The sequence below is a fragment of the Crocodylus porosus genome, unplaced genomic scaffold (genome assembly GCF_001723895.1).
Source record: "Crocodylus porosus isolate Cpor-Errol unplaced genomic scaffold, CroPor_comp1, whole genome shotgun sequence".
Classification (NCBI taxonomy): domain Eukaryota; kingdom Metazoa; phylum Chordata; order Crocodylia; family Crocodylidae; genus Crocodylus; species Crocodylus porosus.
In genome coordinates, this window is record NW_017728928.1 from 2,074,266 (window position 1) to 2,100,361 (window position 26,096).

Here is a 26,096-nt window from a genome sequence, read left to right on the forward strand (position 1 = left end):
CTAAAAAATATGTATAAATCCCCTCAAATCGGTAACGAATCATACACAGTACATACTAAAAAATATTTAAAATAGAGAATATTCCTCACAGAGGACTCTGGGTTGTTTGTTTGCTTTTTTTTTTTTTTTTTTTCATTTTTTTCTTTTAATTACTGCTAAAAATCATTACAAAAGTCCAAACACAGGCAGATGAGTCTGTGGGATGGAAATCTCATCTGTTTGCTCTCACCCTGGACTCAAGGTGAAAAGTCCAGTCCTTGGAAGGTCTGTACCGAGTTTTGCTGGTTCTCAGCAGAGTGGTCTGGCCACCTCCTGAAGGCTGCTGTAGTGCAGAAGGACCCTTGTGTTTTCTTTTCTTTCTTTTGTTCTTTTTCTCTCCCATCACCTTTCAGCTTGAGTGTCTCTCTCTTTCTTTTCTTGGTTCAAAGAGAACAAGTCCGTGGAAGTTTTTTTTGTGTTTTTTTTTTTTGGCCTGCAGGTTGTTCTTTGCCTCTATGGCCTAGTGAGCTGTGTGTAGACGGGCTGTTCCCAGTGCTGCGGGCTGTGGGTCTGGGGGATGGAGGGGACCCCGGAAGTGTCTGCAATGGGGGTGTACATCGGCCTCTGGGTGGGGTTCATGTAGGTGAAGGTGGAGTAGAGGCTGGTGCTCTGGCCGGCGGCGTGGCTGTAGTAGGAGTTGGAGCTCTGGTGGTCCGTGTAGTCGTACTGCGAGCGGGTGATGGTCGGGTAGGACGAACTGTAGTGCTGGAGGTTGAAGGAGCTGTAGTTGATCTGCTGCGGCGAATGCTGCTGCTGCTCGCTGTAATGGCTGGGGCTCAGCTGCTCCGTCTTGATGTGCGGCCGCTGCTGGGGCTGCCCCTGCTCGCTGCTCAGGGGGGTCATCGTGTGCGCCGCTTGGGGCTGAGCCTGCGGCGGCGGCTGCGGCGGCTGCGGCTGCTGCGGCGGCTGCTGCTTGGACATCCACACGTGCCCAGCGCCGGCGGGGGTGGCGGCGGTGCTGCTGATCCCGTAGCTGCCAGTGTAGGTCACCTGGCCAGGCTGCCCGTGGGTAGCCGGGACGCCAGGGTGCCCGTTGGGTGGGAGGTACTGGTCGAACTCGTTGACGTCGAAGGTCTCGATGTTGGAGATGACGTCGCTGCTGAGCTCCCCGATGTCCACGTCTCGGAAGTCGATGTGGGGCGGCTGCCGCCCTCCCTCTGGCAGGGGGCGGCCTTCTCGCTTCAGGTCTTGCTTGCCAGGCTGGACGTCTGTTTTGGGGGTCGTGGGCGGCGTCGGGGGGCCTTGGGACTGCCCTGGAGAAGGAAAGACAGAGCGCAAGCCGCGGTGAGATGGCTGCCCTTCTGCAGTGGCCCCTAGTCGCCCCGTATTTGGGATGCTGATACGTCCTGCAAGCGAGCTAACACCAGCCACTTCTATAACCGGGAGGTGTTGTATAACAGCGATAACTCGGTTAATACTTAACTCCTGATCTGTGGGGCCCGACAGATAATAACGCCTTGCCTCCGAAGGCAGTTGCATAGGGTAACACAAACATTTCCAGGTGTTGGGTATATAAATGCGATCGATAGCTGTGTCAATAGATCTTGGGGCGGAAGGGGGGGGTGGGAAGGAGTTACAGAGCTTTTCCGACCACTTGCAAAGTGGAGAAATGTGGGTTTTTTTTAAAAAGAAAAGGGTGGATCGAAATGCCTGGAAGCCTGTTTCAATTCTCTTTTTAAGGCCTCGAGTGGGACAGTGTGCATGCGTTACGTGGCAAAGGCAGCGGATGCGGTTTTCGCTGTGGGGCATGTGTATAAAAGTGCATTCACCTGTCTCTTGCTGCAGCCGGTGAGCGTTTCTCTACAGACAGGTTGCATTTTAAGTCTGGCTACCAGTAGAGAGCCACGCACCGTGCCAGCGCAGTCTGCGGGGGCACGCGCGTCCCCCTCCAGCTTCCCTCCCCATCCCGCCTGGGCAAGGCTGCAGAAGAGGCCCCGTATTTACCAGAGTGCTCCCCGGGGGAGTGCACCTCGCTCATGCTGGAAGAGGACTGCGGGGAGTCCGCCTGCAGGGCCTTGAAGATGGCATTGGGGGAGATGTGGGTTTGCTCCGAGCCCTCCTCCTGCTCCGACTGCCCGTTCTTCACCGACTTTCTCCTCCGGGGCTGGTACTTGTAGTCGGGGTGGTCCTTCTTGTGCTGCACCCGCAGCCGCTCGGCTTCCTCCACGAACGGGCGCTTCTCGCTTTCGTTCAGCAGCCTGGGGGAGAGCAGGGCAGCCACAGGTTAGCGACCTCTCCGGCGTGGCATGGTGCTTACGGCCTTCGCTCCCCCCGGGGCAACGCGGCAGGGCCCAGCTTATTGCTGCTCCTCTCCCCAGCCGGGTGCTTTGCAGCCCAACCCTCACTCCTGCAAGAGTGTCATCCTGGGAGCTTCTCCCTCCCCACCCCAGCTCAGCACCTCTCCTCTTACCCCATTGCGCTGCTTCCTAATCTCGCTGTCGGCGGTACCCCTCGACTTACCCCTTCCCCCCCAACACCTCCTTCCCCACATTGTGGTGGCCAAACAAGGCGTCACAAAACTCCTGCCCTGTTTTCCCCCCCTGGGTTTGGTCTGAGGTGCTGCCCCTTGGAAGAGAAGTGCACACACACACAGATTCAACAGGAGATGAGATGACTAACCCCCTGGATGCCTCTGGGCACCGCCTCATGCAGTCCACATTTGCTCCGAAACTTTCCCCTTTTGCTTCAAACGCCTTAATTTTTTTTTCCTGCAGTCACACGCCGCAGGGCTCGGCCAGGTGACTCACTGGAGCTCTGCTTTCCCTCCCTGCTTGGTTTGAAAGGCTGGAGGAGTTAAGCCATGCACGGCCGCTCTTCAGAGCCACACACCCACCCAGGGGCTTGGTGGGGCATTGCCAGCTCTCCCTCCGCACCCCTCCCTGCTCCCACCCCTCCTGCCACAGTCAACCCAGGCAAATTGGATGCAATCTAGAAACACCCCCGGGTCCTCCTGGAGCCCCAAACTCCCTTGTGTGGCTGGGCCTCTCGTCCCCTGCAAGCTGCGGTGGGGGTCTCTACCCCCTGAACATCTCCCGTTGCACCTAGGGCAATTGCAGTCTCCCCGCTTGCAATCTCCCATTGCATCTCACCCCCCTGAGCATCTCCCAAGGCCCCTAATTCACCTTGCAGGGGACAAGGGGTAACTCTGAAGCCAGCCATGCGTCGCACTGGGAAAATGAATGCATGCAAGAGCCAAAGGCTGGGAGAGGCAACAGGTCCCTGCTTTGCCTCTGCGCTCTTCCCTGCGTGCTTTCCCCTTGATAAATGAGTTTGCCAGCGTGCACACAGCACCCGCACATATCCTAAAGGAAGAGTTCGGGGTCTGCCACCATCATCCCCCTGCCGTTGCCCCCCAACTCACCTCCAGAGCTTGCCCAGGGTTTTGCTCAGCTCGGCGTTGTGCAGATGGGGGTACTGGTCAGCCAGCTTTCTCCGGGCAGCCTGAGCCCACACCATGAAGGCGTTCATGGGTCTTTTCACGTGCGGCTTGTTCTTGCTGGATCCGTTCACCCGGACCGGCATGGGGACCAGGGTCCAGTCGTAGCCCTTGAGGACCTGGCTGACAGCCTCCCTGATGCAAACCGGGAACTTGTCCTCGTCGCTGTCTTTCTTGAGGTCCGGGTCCCCCTTGGGGAAGGTGTTTTCTTGGGGCCGGGTGTTCTCCGTGTCCGATCCGGAGCCCGAGGGGCAGGGAGAGCCTGCAGAGTCATCCGACATAGTGGGGCTGGGGGCGCCAGAGATGCATTTCTCCTGCTCTTCTGTCATTTTCATGAAGGGGTCTAGGAGATTCATGCGAGAAGGTGGCAGAATGGGGGCAGGATGAAAACCAAAGGGTGGGGAGAGGGGAGGGGGGAGGCGGGATGACCAAATAGTAGTAATAATAAGAGGCAAAGTCCTTGCAAACCAGTGGGAAGCCTGCCGGGGTCGGGCTGGGGGAGAAAGGAGGGAGAAAGCAAGGCAGAGCTGGAGAGGAGGGGGGCGGGAAGGGAAAGCAGCCCAGCGGGGAAAAAGTTTGCAAGAGTTGGGTTTGTTAGCAGCAGCTCACAGGAGGAGGAGAAGAGACAACTGAGATGGGTCACGGGCGCCTGCAAAGTTGCAATCTGCTCTCAGAGACGTGCTCCAGCCCAGCTCGGGTGCTGCTGTGGGTAGTCAAAGTGGGGTGGGGGGGGAGGAAAAAAAATGGGGCGGTTTTTTCCCCCCCTTGCTCTCTCTGCCTCTCAGAAGAAGAATTACAAAAAGAATAATAATCATAAAAAAAAAAAAACAAAAAACAAAAAAAAAGAGAAAAAGAATCCTTAGTTTTGGCAAGTTTGAGGCTCCCGGTTGCACCCAGTCGGTTTCCAACCCAAATCTCCAACTCTCTCTGTGTCTCTTTAATAAATAGCCTCCTCTGCTAGTTCACCTTAGAAACTTTCCACCAATGACAGCCCGGCCCTCGGGGGCTGGCAAAGAGGGGATTGGCTGCAAGTTTTTGTAGGGTGGGGAGAGCCGAGCCCAGAGCTGAGAGCTGGGGAGGGAAAAAAACACTGCAAAGTTGCAGTGCCTGAGTTGACTCTTTGTGCTGCAGACTTTTGTGATACCTTTCCAAAGCCCCTTTCTTTTTGCTCTCTGTGGGGCTAGGTAGGTTGGGGTGGGCTGGGCACGACGGCTGCCGCGCTAGAGAAGCGACTTCGGGGGTAGAAAAACCCACGGGATTGCCCAGGCTGCGCGCCGCTGAGCTGCCCCAGTCCTGCGGCGTAGCAAGGAGCAGAGCCGTCCTCCCTAGAAGTCAGTGATGTTGCTCGGTTGTGCCTCCGGCCTTATTCCCCATCAGCCGCTCTCACTCCTTCGCTTTAAACCCACCTGGCGCCAAGGTGCGATGCCCGCCGGGCGGACGGGCCCTTCGGCCAGGTGGGGTTCGCCCACTGCGAGCGGGGATTGGCAAAGTTTTGCAGCCACTCAGTGCTGGGCAAGGTCGTTCAGAGGCAGGCCGTCTGCTCTGGGGCTGTCGTTCGAAGGTCCTGTAATAATGCGCGTGGGGTCGGTGGCTTTAAATGCAGGGATGTAAGCCCTACCGAGCAACAGGGCTCTCCCTCCTATGTTACTCCGACTTCATGCAACTTTCTCTTTCCTCCCTGTAAGGAGCGGGTGTGCAACGTTTTCTCCGGCTCGACGATTGAAACAGTCTGTTTTGCACTAAGGAGTACGAGGGGGCAAATGCTATTCAGGGACACACAGATGGGCTTTCAGGTGGCAAGGATGGGGACGCTGTGGAGTCCCTTGCTTGTGTGAACAGAGAAGGGAATATCCAGCCCTGACTATGCCTAGACCCCCTCCGCAAAATCATGTCATAAAACATGACATTTATTAGCATGTCCCGGTATTTCAACCTAGATTTTCTCTCTTTCGCCCCCCCCCCCGGGAATAACTCGCGTTCTGCCAACTACAAATCTTTGTTTCTCTTTGAATGTGGAAGACCGATGTAATTCGATTTCCCCCACCCAGCAAATGCTGAGGTTTTCTCGGAAAAAAAGTTTCGAATGCAGCTGTGATGGCCGGAGGGTTTCGGTGGCAGGTTGCTCTTGAACGTACTTGGCTCTTAAGGGGTGAGCCCGCTTGCAGGGCGTCCGGCGGGGGCTTCTGACACGGACACAGCGAGGTTGCCGCTCGAGAGCTGGAGAGCCTCGGAGCCCACCCACGAGAGAGAAGGGGACAATGACAGCGAGAGACTGTTAACAGCCCCCTGTCGTCATTTATTCTCACGCTAAGCCCATGCTGATGCCTCATCCTTGTATCCCCACACGCACATCCCTAGCTTGTCTCCATCCCAGACCCTCTGCCGTTTACCTGGGCAACAGCAAACGCAAGCCTGGCGGCGCTGGATGCCACTGCTGCCCGGGAACCCCCGGAGTCAGCCGCTCGGGCCCAGGCGGGCATCACCCACCGGGTCTGGCTTTGCTCTCGGCGCCTTTTCTGCGCCTCCTTTCGTCCTCCTGCTGCTTCTTTGGAACTTTTTACCTTTGTAAACACCTTTCTTTTCTTCCCAGTGCCCGAGCGAAATTCTCCTTTTCGTACCGAGAGGGCGCCAAAAGCCCAGAAACTGACCCCAAACTTTTCACTCCGGCAGCTCCCGAAGGGTTGGTTGGATGGGGATGGGAGTGGGGGGGGGGGATGAGTCTTCTTGCTGAACTGGGCTCATTTCTGATTGATCAGACTTTGAATCGTGACCTGCCTTTTTTTATTTATTCATTTTTTTTACAGGATTCAGCAGTAACCGTTGCTTAGCAAACCCCGAGGGGCAGCTGATCCAAAGAGCTTTCCACCCCAGTTATCAGTGACCCTGACAAGGTATCAGACCAACATAACACTGGGCAGACACCTCTGGGTATTCACTTCTGTACCTTTAGGTGGGGGGAAATCTGCCTATCGAGTTAGCTGACTGCATCTCCCCTGCTCCCCTAGCCTTGCACCCTTTTGTGTCACTGCCTTGACGTTACATGTTGTTTCAAGAGTTGTCTTCTTTCTAAAAGTCTTTGAGGAAAGCTCAGGAATCGGATGTGCCATAACTGAGCACTTTTAAACAGCATAATTATTTCAAGACCACCGTATTTTGCCGTGCCGCAGGTTTCTCGTGTCTCTGGTTTATCACATTGGCATTTGCTTTGAGAATCGAACAATGGCACCTTTAGAGCTAGGCTTAACTCAGTCTATATATCCTGTGCCCGTCTATATATCTAGTCTGTATATCCAGTGCACGGGAATTTTTCTGTGTGTGGCTGTGTCTCTGTGTTAGGGAGTTTTATGCGATGCTTAGAAAGGTTGAGATGGCTTTCCAGGGGAATGGCAGGGACTTGACTGTATAGTTTGCTGCGGTACAGACTGAAATTGTACAAGGGAGAGTTCTGAACTAGTTCCCAAACTGCCTAAGCTTCTCGTCCAAAAACTCAAACACAAGAAAGACAAAAAAAAATATTTTAAGAGCTTCAATTTTTTTTTGGGTGGGGGGAGGTGGGTGTGCTTCGAGATGGCCTTAGGAACCCCCTCCCCCAAATTTCCCCTTTCACTTGGTAGTGAAATATTTTAGCATCTGCCTTCCTAATTGCAATCTGCTTTTTCATACAGCCTGTGGATCAAGTGTCACCGATGAAAACAAAGTTATCTCCGTTCCGAATAGACCCTATCTTGTGGTAAGGAAGGATTATAAAGAAAAATTAAGGGCTAAAGATGAGAAACGAATTGGAGCAAATGCCTGTGCTTCAGCTTTACTCTCAGTCCTCCCCCCACCTCACCCGCACAGTTTCTCATCTATTCACCTCTGCTGCTGCCAAAGAAGAAGGACAGATTTTTTTGTGTGTGCAATTTTCCTTATAAAATACACAGTGCCTAATTCTGAATTCAATTCAAGCATTGCTGTTATTGCCCCCCCCCCCCCAGTACTTTATCGAGACTGCTTCAGTTCACAGCCTTTGTCCTGTTCAACTGCATTGTCATGCCTGGCGATAGTACGTGTGCGGGAACACATTATTCTTTTAAAATCTGCATTTAATTTTGTTGTATTGAATTGGAAATTTCACTTGCAAAAAAAAAAAGGGGGGGGCATAAGGGGAAGGAGTGCTGAATCAACCCATTTCTAGAAGGAAATCTCCCCGCTAGACCCTTTCTGCCTGTGCTATCTTTCTCTCAGAGTTTTTACTTGCAAATCTTTGGAAAGTAGTTATCTTTGGGTGAGTGAAAAGGTAAGTGTATGTTTTATTAGCAGAGTCTTTGTCCTATAACGATAGTGGGGGGGAGTCAGAGCCAACATTTTGTTGCAAAGGGTTTTGCTTGCCTTATGTGTGTCTGCAACAAGAAAGCACATTTTCTTGCAAATTTTGGCTCTGCAAAATATTTAGCAGGGACCAAAAAAAGAAAAAGGGAGACAGTGAGATTTGCATCAACAAAAAGTTCTGCCGTAACCAGCATTTAGGTGGACATTTTTTCCCTTACCCATTTACGACGGTTTTTACAGTATTTTTTTTTTTTTTTACAGATATGTAATTTGCCATGGGGACATCAAAGCAAAATCAGCCAGTAGGTTGTTCTTATGTTAGCTGAACTGCCCTAGCCAAATGCTGGACAAAGATACCTGGGGGGGAGAGAAAAAAGAAGGTGACAAGAGATTGTTCCCTGGCGATACTGCTGATTGGCAGAGATAAACACAAATAACTTGGGAGGATAATTGAGTTAATGAAAAATGTTATAATGAGCAGAGTTTTCATTCTGAAAGTCCATCTGGTGAAAGGATTCTGCCTTTTCATGACGAGAGACTCTCTCGCAACAAAAGACCGTGGCTTAACAAGTTTGAACAGCAAACAGGAGGCAGATGCAAAGTAGCTTTCCTTGTTATGCCCTCCTGCAGTATTAGAGTTTGCGCCTCATTTTTTCTATTAAATAAATCCTCTTCCACAGAATAGGTGGAAAGGTGGGCAGCCCCGTTCACTTTTTAAGTTGACAATTTCTTTTCTCATCATCTTAACTTGCAGCAGGATGCTGGGGTTTTTTTTTTTCAGATGTTGCATGATTTTACTATCGGTCTCCGGTCCGTGGTGCAGGCAAGTTCTTTAACCAGAAGAGCGTGAATTACATTTCTCATTTCGTCCCCCCTCTTCTTTGTGCCCAAAACGACTGCTCGCAGGCACTGAGCAGCGAGAGAGAAAGGCAGGCAGTTTAATAGTGAGGGGGATCATATCCGTACGGGACGTTCAGAAGGATTTTTCTTTCAAACCCTACAAATATTTGCTGTGGCCATATTGACACGAATCAGACGTGTTTGCTGAGAGCTGGCTGCTGTTTCTGCATTGAAGTCAGTCGAGTTTTTATGAAGCGCGTGCACACGTGTGTGTGTGTGTGTGTGTGTGTGTGTGTGTGTGTGGAGGGGAGAGGACAAACACCCCCTGGGTTTTTTTCCTGAAATCTGAACAATGTCCACTTGTCATTTCTAAAGTCCTCCATCTCTCTCGCGCTGTTTGATCCCCTCCTTGTCACGCCGCAGACTGCTCGTTTGCATCATTTCAGGCTGTGATGTCACCCACGCCGCCGTCTGACCTCATCGCTGGATCTGAAGAGGCTCCTCAGTCGAACAAAAAGTCCTTGCCTCGTAGGAAAGGAAAGCCAGGGAAATGCTGCTTGGCTGTGTTGGTCCTGGGAGAAGTTTCCTCCTTTGCAAGTTTGCAATGGCTAATATTTAGTCTGTTGGGGCAGGGGCCAAAGCAGAGAGAATAGGCCTGTATTGCAACCCTTTTAAAAAGAAGCCCCAAGGAATTAACGTGAAAAAAACCAACCCTCTCTCATCATGCTAGAAAGAGCAGTTATTGTACCGATACAGGGCACAAAAGCCCATGCCCCTAACATCGTACCTCCTTGATTCCCCAGTAAACATTAGGCCTGGATGATAATTTTCAACGGGGAAGTTCTGGGGGTGAAGTTTATTATTTGAAAGTTATATATTCACTTCCCCCGCTTCTAGGTTAGGAAATGCTATAAATTAAGAGATCTCTGTTGGGGCTGAATGCATGCAAGGCAATGTCAGCAAGTTCGACAGGTTATGTGAGTTAGATGCCCAATTGCTCAAATAATAATAAAAAAAAGACCACGGGAAGTGTCCGGAAGACCGTTGTGAGCGGTGGCCAGTGCAGAATGTCTTTGTACGTTGATGCGAGATGGTAACAGGTTGGTCAGCCTATTTTACTGGGATTATACTTAGGGAAAAAGATCTTACATCTCCCCCCCCCGACCTCTGTCATTTTGCAAGCAGTATATCATTTCTCATAATGAGCTTTCTTTTTTGGAAACAACACAGCAGAAACAATACCACTTTGGCCTAAAGGGGCTCAAAGTGAAAAGCTCCCGTGATTCTTTGCATGCACCTCGAAAGGCAAATTTGGGGTGTGCACACTCAGGTGAGCACTGGGAACAGCTGGGGTGCCCAGGGCATCAGAGTTGTGCAAGGCCCTTGTGATGCTGCTGGGACAGCACGGCACGACGGGTGTTGGAGGGCCAAAGAGATGGGTGGCTGGGCGTGATTTGGCAGAGGAGCGGCCCATCCATCACATCCTCTCTTAGCGAAGTCTAGTGCAGTCCGAATCCAGCCAGCTCAGCAAAGTTTCCATTTCTCCCATCTGGGTTTCTTAAATGCCTTATGCCACTTTCTAATTTGCCTTTTCCCAGAGGTCTGCGTCTTGCTTAAAAATACGAGAGCCAATGAGTTGATAACGGCTTTGGAGCAGAGTTGTGCTGTGTTTTGGACATTTTAACAAGAATTTTTGGATCTTTCATTTTTGATTTAACCTGAACTTTCTTTAAAAAAATTGCTGTCTGTGCGTCTTTCTGGCTAGCTATCTAGTCATCTCAACAGTAATACACAGCCCTAAAAAGCTGCCGCTGATAAGCTGGGGAGGAAACACTGTATATTGCTTGAAGTTTGCAAATCATGACACATGAAAGCCAGTTTTTTTTCTTCGCATTGCAAAGAAAAAGGAGAGACTGAAGATCCTAGGGAGATTCCCTGAAAGACATTTAGGCGTGTGATGTTTTAATTAATCACTGTGCAAGCTTGCCTCGTTATACTTGTCAGGTAGACGAAAGCTAATCACTGTGCAAGCCAGCTTGCCTCATTATAATTGCCAGAGAGAATAAAACACAAAGATCTGGCGAGGAAGGCACTGAACAAGGAGGGATGGTGCGGCGATAAAAATATTTAAACTTCTTTTAAGGTCTGAATTTGGTGGGCCAGTGAACCGGGCTGTGCCTTTTTGCTTTTATATAGTCCATATCTAAGCATGGATCCTCATTTGCGAACTAGCATCTGTCTAACTAAAATGGATAGTTGCTACTGAAAAAATCCCAGCTCTGAATATGAATTTACTTCGGGCCAGATTCTGCTTGCAGTGAGTGGGATCAGCTTTCATGCTTGAATTTCCCAGTTGCAAGCACAATAGTAGTATCTGGTCACAAAGATTTTTTTTTTTTGCTCCAGGCCACTGGTTAGAAAAGTTTCAATAATGAGGAACAGTAATAGGGGAAAAATAGATAGGGATTTTGAACCAGACAGTGGCTGATCAGAGAGTTTGCTGAGCTGTTAACCCCCAGGAAGGTCCAAACACTTTGATTTATTCTGTCTTGCATATCCGAGTCAAGGTGAGGATTAGTCCTCTAGGATTTTGAACACCAAAAAGTTCCCGGGCAGGCTTTACTTTTAACAAATATGTATAACCTTGCTGTTATTTTCCTTCTCCTATCCCTACAGTTCAAAACCACCGTGTACAACTTCATAACTTGCAAATGTTGTTCTCTGAAGATTAGTGAGTTATTCCCTCCCCCAAATATAGCCTGCAACATGATTTGAAAACTTGGCGAGTCAAGAAAGTCCACTGGGCTCCCTTATCAGAGTGGAAAGGGAACACCCTTGTAAAAGGAGGGTTTTATTCCCTGCATAGGGAAAGTGAAAAGATTTTGCAAGATGCACCTCAGCCTGTTTGAAAATATCTTTTCCTTTGTTTTTCTCTTTTCGGTGGTCTGGGCACACGCCTTTGTTCCTCTCTTGATGTGGACAATAGATACTTTGTTCTGAAGAAGGTCTCAAAATGTGATCCAAATATGCTACTGGGCATAAGAAACAATCCCAAAATAGCCATACGCAGCCTTCTGTTAGTTCAGAGCAATGAGCTTTGCAAAAGCATCCGGGAGCTCCTTTTTTTAACATATACTGATCACACTTCAGCTCCTACCTTGGCGAAGATGTTGGTGAGAGATGAATAGAGAGCTGCTAATGTAACCGAACGTGTTTTGAATCCCTTTCTTAGAAACCAAGCACAGAAAAAGGCAAGGCTCTGAGAATGAGGGCCAAAGACCTAGGCTGAAACTCATAAAAATATCGAGATCTCTGGGAGAGAGAATAGATGCTTATCAAGCAGCCGGTAGTTCATTAAAATCAGCTTTAAATCTTAGTAGCGCAACGTAAGTGCTGTCCCGTTTCTGATTTCTGCTGGGTTTCATTGGGATTGACCATGTTGCCAGCATCTGGATCCCTCCCTTCTGTGCTATCAGCTTCTGCTGCATGTTTGCAAGGGCACGGCACAGTCGGTTCCCCCGCAGCCTGTTGCCTTGTCCCCGATCACTAGCAAAACACCATGTGCACCGCTGCTAAGGTCTCCCTATAAAAATGCTTACGAGCTTTTAAAAATAAGTAGGATTGTTTCGAAAGACATAAAACCGCACTTCAATGAAAAATATCCATCAGCACAATAATAAATCCTGGCGGATTCATATTTTTTCTTAACCATTTACCCGGCGTTAACATGGTCTTACAAGCGGCCGTTCGGTTATGGCCCGGGCTTCGAAGCAAGCATGCCGTGGAAGCTGTACATGATGTTTCATAGTCTTATACAGATAAATAAATGGGGGTAATTTAAAACGGGCCCTATTATGTTTTCCAAGCAATAGTTCAAATTACATGGCCCGGTGATGGCTTACAAGAAATCCATCAGAATTGGAAGGGGGAATAAAACTGCCTTTCTCTCTACCTGTTTGTGCAGCTCCTGGCTAATGCCGGGAGAGCTCGACTGTTTATTTGGAGAAGTAAAGTTGTGGAAATATACTTGGAGGGTGTAATGTGGACAGCACGTGTTTCTGGGAGCTACCTGAAGCCTGGATCCTAATAGCTTGCAGATGTCCCTGGGTCACTGATTTCCTATGGGCCAAAGACCACGGCAGCCTCCTGCTCCTCTCAGCTCTTCAAATTAAAAAAAAAGAAAAAAAGAAAGAAAAAGCAAAAGCAGGGGCGGATTCACTTCTGGAACTTGTAAAATTGTTTGTTTGGGTTGTTTCCTGCCCTCCCCCCCGCCCCCAAATACCAAATCGTTTGGAAATTCAAACTGCCCGGCCCATGCCGTTTGGAGCTACGATTTATTTGAAAATGAGCAAAATCTGCGATGGGATCAGTTTTAGTTTGCCCAGGGTGGGGAGTTTATTTACACGGGGATTATTTATTTAAAAACTTCAGTTTTTCTCAACTGCGTAATAAATAGGGATTCATTATAGATGTGTGCATATGTGTTTGCATCTGCCTATATACACATTACATATGCGCGCACATGTGCGTGCATGTGTAAATAATATATGTGTGTATGCATGTACATAGATATATGTGTGTGTAAAATGTGTGTACATGTGTGTGCATACTACGTGTGTGCATAGTGTATGTATATACATAAATAAGGTGTACATGTGTGCGCGTGTGTGTATATGTTTGTATGAATATATAGGTGTGTGTATGTATGCATATGCGTATAATATATACGTGTATAATGTGTGTACACATACATACACACATTATACATACGCATCTATATCTACTATACATATGGGTATACGTATTTGTGCATGTGTCTATAGAGACATATATATGTAAATTGCTGTGTGTGTACGTGGGTACACACGCATACATACACACGTATTATCCATACACATGTATATCTATCAATAAATATGTGCATACATATTTGCGTGTGTGAGTCTATAGGTACACGTATATGTAAGTTGCTGTTTGTGTATGTGCGTATACACACAGGTATACACACATATTGTATATACATACATATTTATATATGCATACATATACATAGATGTGAGCATATACATATATATGTGTGTGTGGGTACGTATCTGTGTATGTGTGTGTCTCCACAGATATAAGTAAATGTAAATCGCTGTGCATGTATATGTGATATATTTTAGTGCATGTACTAGGACCAGGTGAGAAGGCAGCTGCGATGTTTCTGACATTATATCGCTTAAAAGGAGCTTTAGAAACTTTGGTGAAAATGCTGAGCCTGCAGTGATGGAAATGGCCAATCCCCAAGTGTGACCGCTGATGCGGCCTGGCATGCCGGGCATGGATCCTCCAAACTCACATCTGCCTTGGCAGCACTGCGACCCTGAGGAAGCGATGTCCATCAGCCATCCTCTAAGTGTAAGTGGGGGAGAAAGTCCATCTTTACTGAGCAAAACACATGAGTGCTTACAGTTAGAAAAGGCCTGAGGCTGATTTGGGCGCCCTCGCACGAGTTCCTCTGCTGTCACCTTTGAGGACGAGAGGAGAATGGTGTCTGGCTTTTCCTTTGGCAAGGAGGCTGCAAATAACTCCTTGGCTTCAAACGGCAGAGCCATTGTAATGCCTCGTTCAGCCTCGTCCCGCCTTTTAGTGTGGTGGGAGGAAGGAGGCTGTTTGCATTTTGGTTTTGTGGAGCTGGCTGGACTGTCCAGTAAAGCCATCTGCTCATGAATTGTTGGCCAGGAGACTGATCCTGAGTTTTAGAAAGTGGCTCCCTCTGAGGCAGCACTTTGCAAATCTTCCCTTTTCTGGGCTTCATCTAAAACCCACTGAAGGCAAAGGGAGCCTCAGGCTCCCAAATCACTGCACTGTTTGCATTTTGGTTGCCCTTACAGTGGCTGTACATGCAGAGAGCAGCAGACAGTCCCTACCCTGCAGAGCTTGCGAACGTGCAAGACAGGAGAAGGGTGTGGGAAAAAGAAGTAAAAACACAGCTTTAGAAATGGCATTTAAATGCCTTGCCCAAGATGACACTGGAGGCTTGTGGCAGAGACAGGAGCAGATCCTTACCTCCCCTCACACCACCCAGTACCTTAGTCCCATTTCAGAGCCCTAACTACCAATCTGTTTCGATCAGGATTTCACCTGCGTCTCAAAGTGCAACATTTCTGCATGTCCCTTGATTGATTTTCTGAATGTAAATAGTGTGGACAGGGCACCACGGGGACTGAAATCTGCATGTGAAACGTAATACAGCAAGACTGCCAACTTCCATCACATGCCCGACATGCTACGAGGACCAGACATTAAATGATGATCTGTTAATTAAACAACTGCAACTTGCTCGGGATGTTATTTGCTCCGGAATAGAAATGGACCTATTTTCATTTGCTAGGTTTGCCAAAAATAGCTAATCTTTGCTGCAGACATGAGCATGCTGGATTTAAAGGGGACAGGGGGTGGGAAACAGCTCAAAAACCTTCAAATAAAAATGAATATAGTGAAAGGCACTGCTAATGAAGAGATTGATAAAAGAGGAAAGGAGACATTAGCAAAGAGAAGGAACTGAAAGTCTTTGACGATGTTCATTTCCAGACTCAAATAACTGGTCATTTAGCTCAACAAAAGGCATGCAATTTCTGATGACACCGTTTAAAAAAAAAATCAAATCGTCCTGTCTGCTAAGTGAGGAGGGATCATCCTGGGAATAATAGCTTCCAGGACCCGATTCTTTCCCTTGAAATGTTTGTGGCATATTAATACAAGCCCCAGATGCCATCAGAAAATGTCTTTAGGTCTGAGGGGTAATCTGTTTCTGACCAGTACGCATGCCTTGGCTCACAACTTAACCCAATCTCAGCCTAAAAACCATCCTTCAAAAAGGATCCCAGGTCCTGGTTTGTAATGCACACAAATGACTTCTGACTCAGAAGAGGGAAACAGGTGCTCCCTGAATACAAAGACTAATAGCGAATACAAGTGTCACCGTGCCTGGGAGAGAGACAGCATGGTTATATATGAAGGAGGAGGGGGAAAAAAGAGTGCTTGTGTTCCAGTTAGGATCCTTGCAATGAGGAATTTGGGGAGAAAAATGCTATTTCCCCTCCCTCCCCATGCCCCCTCTCCCCGCCCAAAAATGGATGCATAATACTACTTTCGTGGAGTAAAGGGACATGGTGGCAGAAGAAATATCAAGAGATGAAAACGTACCTTCCTGTGGGTGCCTGCCGGCTTAATTCCTTGTTGCTAACCCTCTTGTCTTTTACCAGCGCTTACGCTGAAGGGAGCTTGCTAGGAATTCAGGGGTTTCCAGGGAGAGATGACTTTTAATATGGTGTTTTTAAACATAGCCCTGCTGCTCCGAACTGGCTGTGATTATTCCCCACACAGCCTGTCCCCAGGTAGTTAACATTCACCAAAATATTGATGGCAGTCACCTTTCCTGCCAACTCTTATCTGAGTGGGCTTGAGTAGGAGCTTGGCAGGGCCTGAAAGGATGTATTGTTACCACTTCTTTTTTTTTTTCTTTCTTTTTTTTGTTAAAAAAAAAAAAAATCACACAGAAGAGTTTAGAAACAAAGGAGGAATTGGGATATTTTCTATCCAGGACAGCATTGCGCAGGCATTCCTTAAAAACGGCCTGTTATTCCATCCTTTTACTACTCATATAAGTCTTAGCCATGTACAAAAGTGATCTTTTGAGACTTGAGACTGAGATAAGAAGCATGCGATGACATGACCGAGCCTGGCCAGTCCTGTGCTCATTGTTTTTGTCCATATTTACATGTGTGCAGCCTTACCAGTTTTTGCTTGAATAGACTGAGACTCTGGGCACCCAGAAAGGGAAAGACACCTTGAGATTTGACCTGCATGGTCAAATCTCAAGGTGTCTTTCCCTTTCTGGGTGCCCAGCCTGGATCCTTGAAGATAGGTCAGTGTGCACACCCATAACTCACCGGGCTCTTTGGAAACCTTAGGGCCAGGTTCTTATGGGCACCGTTGTGAGGGCAGAAAAAAGACGGGGTCCTTTCCATTTCAGTTTTGGGTGCTGCGGGAGAGAAAGCCCGGCCGTGTAGTGAAATATCGACAAATGATATGTGAACACCATCTCCAGTTGGATGATGCTCTTCAATCGTACACCAGAACTCAGTGAAACTTTTAAGACGTTACAATAGAGCTTAATGGGCATCTGAAATACCGTATTAACTTCCTACTGGGACTTTTCACCCTCTGTTTGATTCCTTCCAGGCACTCGCTTTTTTGCTTCCACTGGTGGCCAATCCTTTGAAGCCATTGGGCTTATCCTTGGAAGGTGACTGGTTTCTTCATCTTGCAAGGAGCTCCATTGCCCCCCCATGGGTGTTGCTGCTTGCAAGGAGCTCCATTGGCCCCCCCCACAGGTGTTGTTGCTTGCCAGGAGCTGCATTGCCCCCACCATGGGTGTCGTTGCTTGCAAGGAGCTCCATTGAACCCCCCCCATGGGTGTTGCTGCTTGCAAGGAGCTCCATTGCCCCCCCCATGGGTGTTGTTGCTTGCCAGGAGCTGCATTGCCCCCCCATGGGTGTTGTTGCTTGTCAGGAGCTGCATTGCCCCCCCATGGGTGATGTTGCTTGCCAGGAGCTGCATTGCCCCCCCCCATGGGTGTTGCTGCTTGCAAGGAGCTCCATTGCCCCCCCCCATGGATGTTGTTGCTTGCAAGGAGCTCCATTGACCCCCCCCCTTGGGTGTTGCTGCTTGCAAGGAGCTCCATTGCCCCCCCCATGGGTGTCGTTGCTTGCAAGGAGCTCCATTGACCCCCCCCATGGGTGATGTTGCTTGCAAGGAGCTCCATTGCCCCCCCATGGGTGTTGCTGCTTGCAAGGAGCTCCATTGACCCCCATGGGTGTTGCTGCTTTACAGGAGACATCTTCTTGCCCTGTGCCAGGATGGCTACATTGGCCGGTTTCCCGATGAGAGTCCCGCGTGCAGGTTTCAAAAGCACAGTGTTTTGTCTAGGAAAGAAATGGTCTGTCTGGGCCTCCCCCTAACCCACCCTTCCCCCATCTGTCCCAAACAAATAGTTCACTGTCAACTCCAGATGCTGATTAATTTTCAACATCTTGGGCTTGACTTAGTGATCTAAGCCCGTTGACTCAGAAAACAGGAAAGGTCAGTTTGACTAACATCTAACCCAATGCGCCAGGCCTTGCATCCAAAACAAACAGATGTGGCAAGGGATGCAACCTCCCTGAAGACAATTCCCACGTGCAAGGCCACGCGGAAGGCTTTCTGAAGCCCTCCGGTATCACCAGGCTCTGTGTCGAGCACATGCTCCCAGGGAAGCAGCCGGGAGCAGGGGAGGATGACACCGAACGGGAAATCAAACCCACTATTGTGGAGGGATTGTTTTTGTTAATTAAAAGGAAAAATGCAATAAATCCCGCTGAGGTCCAAGACAAATAAAGCATCATTGTTTGGGGTGGAAGATCCTGGCGTTTAATCCCTTTTGCGCAACGCGGGACAACACCCCGTCCTTGTGGGATGGCAGGAATGTTGGCTCTCCTAACAAAGCCGAGGCAGGCGGACAGGTCTCCTGAAGGGGAGAGATTCCCAGTGTATTTATGGGCTGAAGAAGTTTCTGCCTTTTCGGCTGGCAGGCAGAGGGTGACAAAGGAGGTGGGTGTGTGCTGAGCTGGAAGACGCCTCTCTGTGTCTTGTTGAATGGAAAGAGGGTCTTAGGGCATAGGATGGTGATGTATGTGATGGTCACTGGTCTAGCAGAGCCCCTGGTCCCATACCACGAGTTTGGCTGGTCACTTAGGGGTAGGAATCAGCGTGGTAGGTGGGCTTTTCAAAAGCATCCTCATTTGGGAAAAAATGCAATAAATCCTGCTGAGGTCCAAGACAAGTCCCATCATTTTAGTCAAGGTTTTTCAAAAGCACCCACATGCCTGAAGCAATAGCATTTGGGTGCTTAGAGACAGCAGGAAAATGCTGCTGGTTCCCGTCTGCTTCTCTGAAAAACACAGCCTGTTTCATCTCAAATTTCATTCCAGGAGAGATTCAAGCACTGGAGAGGGCAGAGCATGCTGCTGCCCTCGGATGACTGCATGCCTTCTGCTTCAAAAGGTAGTGTGCATGGAGCTGTGCTAGTGTAGAAGAGGCATCTGGGTTAGGACTCCCGTCATTTCAGTCAATTGAACCGTTTCTTCATCTCTGGGCTCAGTGCCTTTAGTTGCAAGGGTCCAAGGCAGCTAAGTTCAGCCTGAAGTCAGTCCTGCGGCTATGCCCGAGCTCTGAGGATGCTTAGCAGACCGCGTGCTTCTGGGGAGCCGAGTCTCCACCGTGCGCAGGTTGCATGAAATCCCAGACACCTAATTGCTCATTGTGGCTTGCTTCTGAGCATGCCTGAAAGCCCAATCATAGGATCCCTGGGACCTTTGCAAGTGCCTGGTGAGTTTTGCAGCCACTGTTATTCTGGATGGCTTAGGTTCAACTGAGCTGCCTCATTGCAAACAAAATCCCGAGCTGGGATTTTAGGCATTTAAGTGCATTTGGAAAAGTGCTCTTCTTAAGTCTCTCTTTGTGTCTCAGTTCCCCATCTGGATCATGCAGGTAACAACAGGGCCCTGCCACATGTGGCAGTGGTGAAGATGACTGGGCTAACATGCAGTAATATAAAGCGGGAGTAATATAAAGTGCCAGGACTGTGAGAGTCTCTGCAGTGTTTCAGACACAGAAGTCCTTTGTGGCCAGGTCCTGCACAATTTAATAAATCTCTAGGACACGGCTGGAGAATTTTTAAACTAACGTAGAAAGTTTTTAATGCGCTATTCATTTTTTGCAGGAATTTTTGGAGGGAAATTTCTACACCGGCCTAGTGCACTTCTGCTTGTTTTGTCCCTATGAAGTTAGCCATAGCAGACGATGGGGAAGTGAGCATGTTCTTGGAGGCAAGGAGTGAGTGAATCAATGCTCAAGCAGGAAGGCCTGCCAGGTGAGCCCGTGCAAGGCATGCCAGCTCCTCTGTAGTGGCACAAAGAAAGAAAGAAAAGGGCTAGCCTTCACATCTAGCCAAAGCAGCCCTGTACTGCTAGGTCAGCCTTCAGCACAAGCCCAAAGCAAGCCTTAAATCCCCATCTCTGGGGGTCATCACATAGCATGAGGGTAGTAGAGTGGTTAGGGTACTATTGTGATACAGCCTCACCTACCTAGTACTTTGATCCAGCTTTGTTCGGGGCTTAATTCCCTAGGGGCTATTCACTGTGAAGCTGTAAGAGCAAATAGGCTGAGAGGTTTAGATGCTCAAGTTGCCCGCAAGGCACGGGAACATTATGTATTTTTGCATCTTACCATGTCATTCCTCTGAGAGGTCATTATATATAGGAGGCCCTGAGCATGGTTAATTGCTACTGTTAACTTGGGTGATTTAGAGCAGGGAGCAGATGACTTTGTGAGGTCCCTTCCAGCCCCACTGTCCTACGGTACTTGGTCTACACCTGAAGTTACAGCGGCAGGATAGTCCCACTGTGGGCACGTAGATGTAGTTGTGGATGGGTCTCTTTGCTCAAGTGGGGAAGGTATAGCTGCTAGGTGTTCATTTGAACCAACGCCCAGACTGTCATAGTGCTCGCACAGCAGTCTTGTCAGCGTGGAAGAGATGCTTCTTCACATCCTAAATGCAAGCCCCTTGGAGGAAGCTTGCATTTCCAAGGTCCCCTCTGACTCAGCAGCAGGGCAGGTTTGGGGCAACATGCGTTCAGCTTGTGACCCTGGCCTGGTGACTCGGGGGGACTCGCTTGCTGGCCTCATTGTGCAGTGTTTATATTTGTAAAGGGATACTACATTTCCACACTAATTCCAGCCAGCCCCTCCCTCCCCCTCCTCCAGATTAGATTTCCAAATGATCATAGACATTAGAGAGAAATCAGTAGCTGATTAGCCAGCCCACTTGGCTGCAATCACACCTTTCAATATTAATTATCCCCCCGATGAATTTGATGACATTGAGCATCCGCAGCCAGGGCTGCTCAGTGTTTTGCATCATTGGCCCAGGGCAGTGATTTAAAGGGACAAATTCCCTTGCTCAAGCATGGTAAGCAGGAAATGAGTGTTCATTTGCAAATATGATTGAGGAACCTGATAGGTTCTTCCAGTGGGCTTAGCCTGTGGGCGACCACTCCTTTTCTCAGATGTCATGAGATAATAGGAGGGGGGGTTTTTTTTGCTCTTTTTAATTTTGTTTTTTTGGCCGTGAAAAGCAAAGTGAGTCCACTAAGGCCGCTGGGCCTCCTATTCCACTGATAGAGCTACATTGCAATCAGTCATGCTAAGACACTATGCTTCAGCTTTGTATTTGCTGCTTATTTTCTTCACAATGGTGGTGAACCTCAGAAAGCCTCTTAGGTTTGGGCTGGATAAATCCTTGGGAATCTGGAAGCCCATCTCAGCCTTTAGAAATCAGGGTACCATTTTCTTACTCCGTTCTCAATAGGAGTTAAACATGATGGCGAGTTTCCGGGAGAGGTGGAAGAAGTCCACGTCTCTTTGGCCCCTTAAATTCATTATTGCAAGTGAATACAGTGAGGTGACCTTGTAGGCCTTTTATAAATATTTAAGCATGTCTGCACCATACAAGGGGGATTTTCAGGATGGATGGGCTCATGCCCCCTGGCTCCAGCCCAGGTCTAAGAAATGCAGGGCATAACAGCTGGGAGTGATTGTAGCCAGGCTTTTCAGAAAGGCTTCATCCCTGGGAAGCTGAGCTAGGTTTTCTAAGGAGCTCATTGCAATGGGGGATGTCTTCTGTTGCAAATCTATCTCTAGTAATTGGTGTTGAGTGGTTGGCTATCTTTCTGGCTCAGTGGCACGCTGGGGTTTTTTCGAACTCTGAAAGTAGGTTTGCAAAGCTCGGCGGTATCACATAAAGCATCCGGGTCTGCCATAATGTTTGCTTTCACACGAGGGTAGGACCCAGCAAACCTGGTCCTGCCCCAGCATGAATAAAAGTGAACAGATGGAGTTGCATTTTGGTGGCCTCTCTCACATCTGCTTTCTGGACATTGCATGTGTCGTTGCTACTCAGCAGATCCAGGTGGAGTGTTATATATTGAGTAGCTGGTAGGCGGCAGTTTGCTGCGTCCTTGAGCAGCAAAGAAAAATCCCATATAGGCATTTTCCTGTGACCAGTTTGTCCAGCCTCAACGTTAGTGTTTGCATGACAATCGCACCTAAAGACACCACTGGAGCGGAGCACGGAGCAGGAGGCAGCTGAAGACCTCGCGGTCGAAATCAGTGATTCTCAACCAGAGAATGGTGCATCAGGGTCCTTTTAAGGGTGCTGCCCATTATTAGGTGTGCAAACACGTACGCAAGAGAAACCCAGAGATTTGCACCAGGAATCTGTAGAGTCAAAAGCATGCTGATCCGTTGCAGCCTTTGCAACAGAAAAATTGCTTTAGTTTCTCTCTGTGGTCAAGGCACGAGTGAAAGGGAAGAGCTGGCATTTTTGGAGGGGTGTCTTGAGTCTCAACAGGGTGCGCTGAGAATGGGAGGGGAAACGAGCCTTTTGTGGCACGGACATGATTCGATTGAAGCAGGGCACAGCAGTCCCCGTTCTGCTATGGATTTTTTTCATGGGGCAGAAAAGCGACCTAAATAACACAGGCCTTTGAAGTAGGGGGTATATTTGTCTTTTTTTGAAAAAAATCATCTCTTCTTTTTGTAGTATTTGCTTTCTAAGGCTAGATGTGGACAGCCTTTGCCTTGTTCCAGCTCCCGGAGGGGCGAGGAGTGGAGGGAAGAGAAAGCAGGCTGTAGTCTAGCAAACATTCATCCCAGTGTAGAGGTGGGTGAGCAACTCTGGGCTGGCTCCAGCTGAGATCTAGCTGCAGCTTCTCTCTGCTTCCAGCCCCGAAGGCAAGCTGAGGAGAAGCCAAGCCAGCAGGAACCTTCTCCAGCATTGCTTTCTGCCATTTCTTATTCATATGTTTGCTTTTTCATATGCGGAGAGCCAGCATCAGCGGTTTGCCTCCCAGAGCCAAGCTAGTCCTCTTGTCTTGGCTCGACCTTCAGGCGTGCTGGCTTTCCCCCATCTACCTGGCCGGCTGCTACCTATCCTAAGTGGGCAGTTTGTTCCACTGCACCCAGCAGGAGGGAGCAGGCTGTGTGCAGCATAAGCTAGTATTTAACATGTGGTTGTGGTCAGAAAGGAGACTGTAAAAAGGACATCCTAGGGTTTTATATGCACTCCCTGTCTACTACCTTCCATAGCAAATTTGACTTCCATACAAGAGGGGGGGATTTTCACGCTCGGGCCCAGCCTAGTGCCTGGAAATGACCTTCGGCTATGCAGTACAGGTCATCATCGAGAGCAAAGCACTGCATGGGACCAAGGGCGCTGCTCTCATCATTGCTTGGGTTGCTTTGAGCATCCAGTGCTTGCACAAAACTGCGGTCCTGGCTCACTGGTGTGCATCACAGAACAGCCCGCTGAAGTCAGCGGCTGCAGTGATAGCTGCATATGACTGGTATAAATGATAGGGGAGTACCCTGGTGTGCCTGTGAGGCCAGGCAGAAGACCTGCATAGGCATTGTGCGAGCAGCAACGCTGCCATCTGATTGCAGTACGTGGGGGACGCCTTTCATTTCCAGTCCAGCTGAATCAGTGCAGTGGTTCTCAACCTTTGCAACCCGTGTTAAAGCTATGGCAGCCCTCGGAAAATGCCAGCTCTTACTTTTCCCTCATTTTTTTTTGACTAAGGAAAAATAATACAGCAATTCTTCTGTTGCAAAGAACTCAGAAAGACCACAACAGCTTTGAGCTTTTTTTTGACACTGTTTGAAATCTCTGGATTTATCTTGTGTAATAAATAGCTGCACCCCTAATGGCATGACGTCCTTCTGCACCCTTAAAAGGGTCTCAGGGCACCTTGATTGAGACTCAGTGCTTTAAGGTGTTTCTGCCCCTGCATGGGAAGGAAGTTTCTTCCTAGCATGGACCAGGAGCTGGAAGCATTGCAGCGAACTCAGGTGTCAGGGCCTCTAAGTGCTCTGCCCAAATGAAGTGCTACAGATTTGACAAATTTGTCCGCAGCCCCAGTTCTAAGGAAGGATGCTCGGTGCTTGGTATTGCACTGATTCCTAGTGATGAGAAAGGATAGTCTTCTGCTGACCTGGCACAGCGAGCTCATGCACTGGCCCGTCGAGAGTCGTGCAAACAGCCAGGATGGGTCCTGAATTGCTAAGAAGCAACAGCACATTTGTATTGGTCGCAAGCCTGCCCCTGGCTCTGAACCTTTCTCTTAGAGGGTGGGTCGAGCGCTGGAGAGGAGCCAGATTTCATCCAGGAGTGGAAAGGTTGCAAGAAATGCTGAACTTCAAGACTGCAGAAATTGTTCAGGACCTGTAGGATCTTGGGCAGCAGAAACCTCATGAGATCAACGGCATGCACAATACGAGCTAGCATTTATGGGGGGAATCTCATAAGAAACTCTCATTTGAGAAGTGAAGCTCTCACCCTGGCTTGGTTTTGAGCATTGCTAGTGAGTGGGTCTTTCCTGCACCTATTCATAAAGCCCATCAAAGACAAGAGAGGGCTAGTTCTTCAGGCGGTGTAACTCAACTCCACTGAGTTCATGTGGTCAAAGGACCTGGCCCCCAGTTACAGAAGCTAATGGTCTAAGAGCATCCTTGGGGAGAAGTCAGGTATCCAGGTCGTAGCTGTACTGGTCTAGAAGAAAAAGCAACCAGGGCTTGTGGTAGAGGTGATACCTTTTATTAGACCAACCAGATTTTTGCAAAAAAAATTTTTGCAAAAACATTTTGTTGTTGCTGTTGCAAAAATCTGGTTGGTCTAATAAAAGATACCACCTCTGCCACGAGTGCTGCTTGCTTTTTAGGGAGAAGTGGCACTTCCCCAGCAGAGATCAGGCATGAATGGTGATGTCTTCCAGCGATGCTTAAGAAGCCAGCTGCTATATGCAGCGGTGGCCCAAAAGCACAGCCGAAAGGTAGGGGATGCTGAGACATTCCTCTCCCACCCGCCTCGCATCTCCAGGGAGGTAAAGAGCAGGGTTGGCGCTTACATGACAGACCTCTTTGCTTGGACAGGGGCTTGAGAAACTTCTCAGCTTGACTTCGAACCACTTTGTAAAAATTCAGGACAAACGTTGGAGGTAAACTGCTAAATCATGTCCGAAACCCCCTTCCTCCGGAGGCAGATTCCACCCCCAGCTGCTTACCCAGAACATCTGGAGAGCGGGTGCGAAAAACTTAAATTCATGCTACCCCCAGCACACACACATGCATGCACCCCCTCTCCCTTTCCACCTCCTTTCTGCCACGGCTTGAGAGTGGTGCATGGGAAATAACAGGCATGAATGTGGTAAATAGGAATATATTATGGCATTAAAATATAGGGGTGGGTTTGTGTGCTGAGATTTGCACCTGAACAGTCCTCACCCAAGGGAGAGCCATCCATCTCAGGATCCTAAGAGGACCTGGCTAGAGGAAATACGGAGCTGCCTTTGCACATGCTAATAAAAATGCAACTCAGATGAATGGGAAACCACCACTTCTCAAATCATGCCTGACCTTATAGGTTTTATTAGCTGTGAGTTACCTCTGTCCTCTCTGGGGCTGGGCTGTTTCTTGGTTACAACAGCAAAAGATTGGTTCAAATCATATCATTGCTCCTTCTTTTGATGCTAGCCTTGTGGGGTGGCAGCATGTGTTCAGGGACTTGCAGTTTGGCCCCGGGTGGAGGAGAAAGGTGTGACGTGGTATCCAGGTGTGAACTTGTTTTGACTCGTGTACTTGTGTACGGGGATGGGACCGATGGGCCCTCGGCGTTCAGGGCATGTTTTTCTCTTCGGAAGCTCCGCATCGCACCAACGTTTGGGTCGTGCCACCCCAAGGTTTGACTCCAATCGGAGACCCAGGTGCAGAGCAGCTTCCCTGGCCCATCCTGCTGCTATGCAAAAGCTTGAAGTAATATCAAAATAATACTGGCAAGACAAAGCTTGCTTCCCGTTCTAACAAAGAGACATTGAAAGACGGCTTTCACAAACAGAGAAATCCCATTTTGCTGGCTTCCCAGAGTACGGGGGAATTAGCTTGAGAATGACTGTATTGGGTTTTGCACGCGCGTGTGTTTGTGCATGAACTAGTATGGATAGGATATGTACCTGTGTGTGTGTGAGAGTGCAGGGCCAACTTGTAGAAAGCCTCAGAGAAAGGTCCTGGGCAGTTAATCCTGAGTTGACCAAGGCCTGCTGTCCTTCTAATTTCTGGGGGCAGCGAGAGCCAGATCCTGGCAGTCTGTAGCAGCCATGGTTTTCCCGTCTGGTTAATGGGTCGAGTCTGCGGCAGCCATGGTTTTCCTGTCTGGCTAATGGGTTGAATTTGTGGCAGCCATGGTTTTCCTGTGTGGTTAATGGGTTGAGTCTGTGGCAGCCATGGTTTTCCCATCTGGTTAATGGGTTGAGTCTGTGGCAGCCATGGTTTTCCC

At 48.9% G+C, this 26,096-nt stretch overlaps 1 protein-coding gene and 1 long non-coding RNA gene across 2 annotated transcripts; one reads left to right on the forward strand and one right to left on the reverse strand.

The window, feature by feature from the left end:
* Nucleotides 1–412: 412 nt before the first annotated feature.
* Nucleotides 413–3,934, reverse strand: SOX9 (SRY-box 9). The gene is made up of 3 exons (XM_019542330.1): nucleotides 3,401–3,934; nucleotides 1,984–2,237; nucleotides 413–1,292 (listed from the first exon to the last, which is right to left on the reverse strand). The coding sequence occupies exons 1-3, from the start codon at nucleotides 3,829–3,831 to the stop codon at nucleotides 493–495; spliced, it is 1,485 nt and encodes a 494-aa protein (XP_019397875.1). The 5' UTR covers nucleotides 3,832–3,934; the 3' UTR covers nucleotides 413–492.
* A 572-nt stretch (nucleotides 3,935–4,506) lies between these two features.
* On the forward strand, nucleotides 4,507–8,606 carry LOC109314933. Its single transcript, XR_002102388.1, has 4 exons — nucleotides 4,507–4,659; nucleotides 6,280–6,366; nucleotides 7,141–7,205; nucleotides 8,048–8,606. It is a non-coding gene; the product is annotated as an uncharacterized LOC109314933 (long non-coding RNA).
* Nucleotides 8,607–26,096: the final 17,490 nt, after the last annotated feature.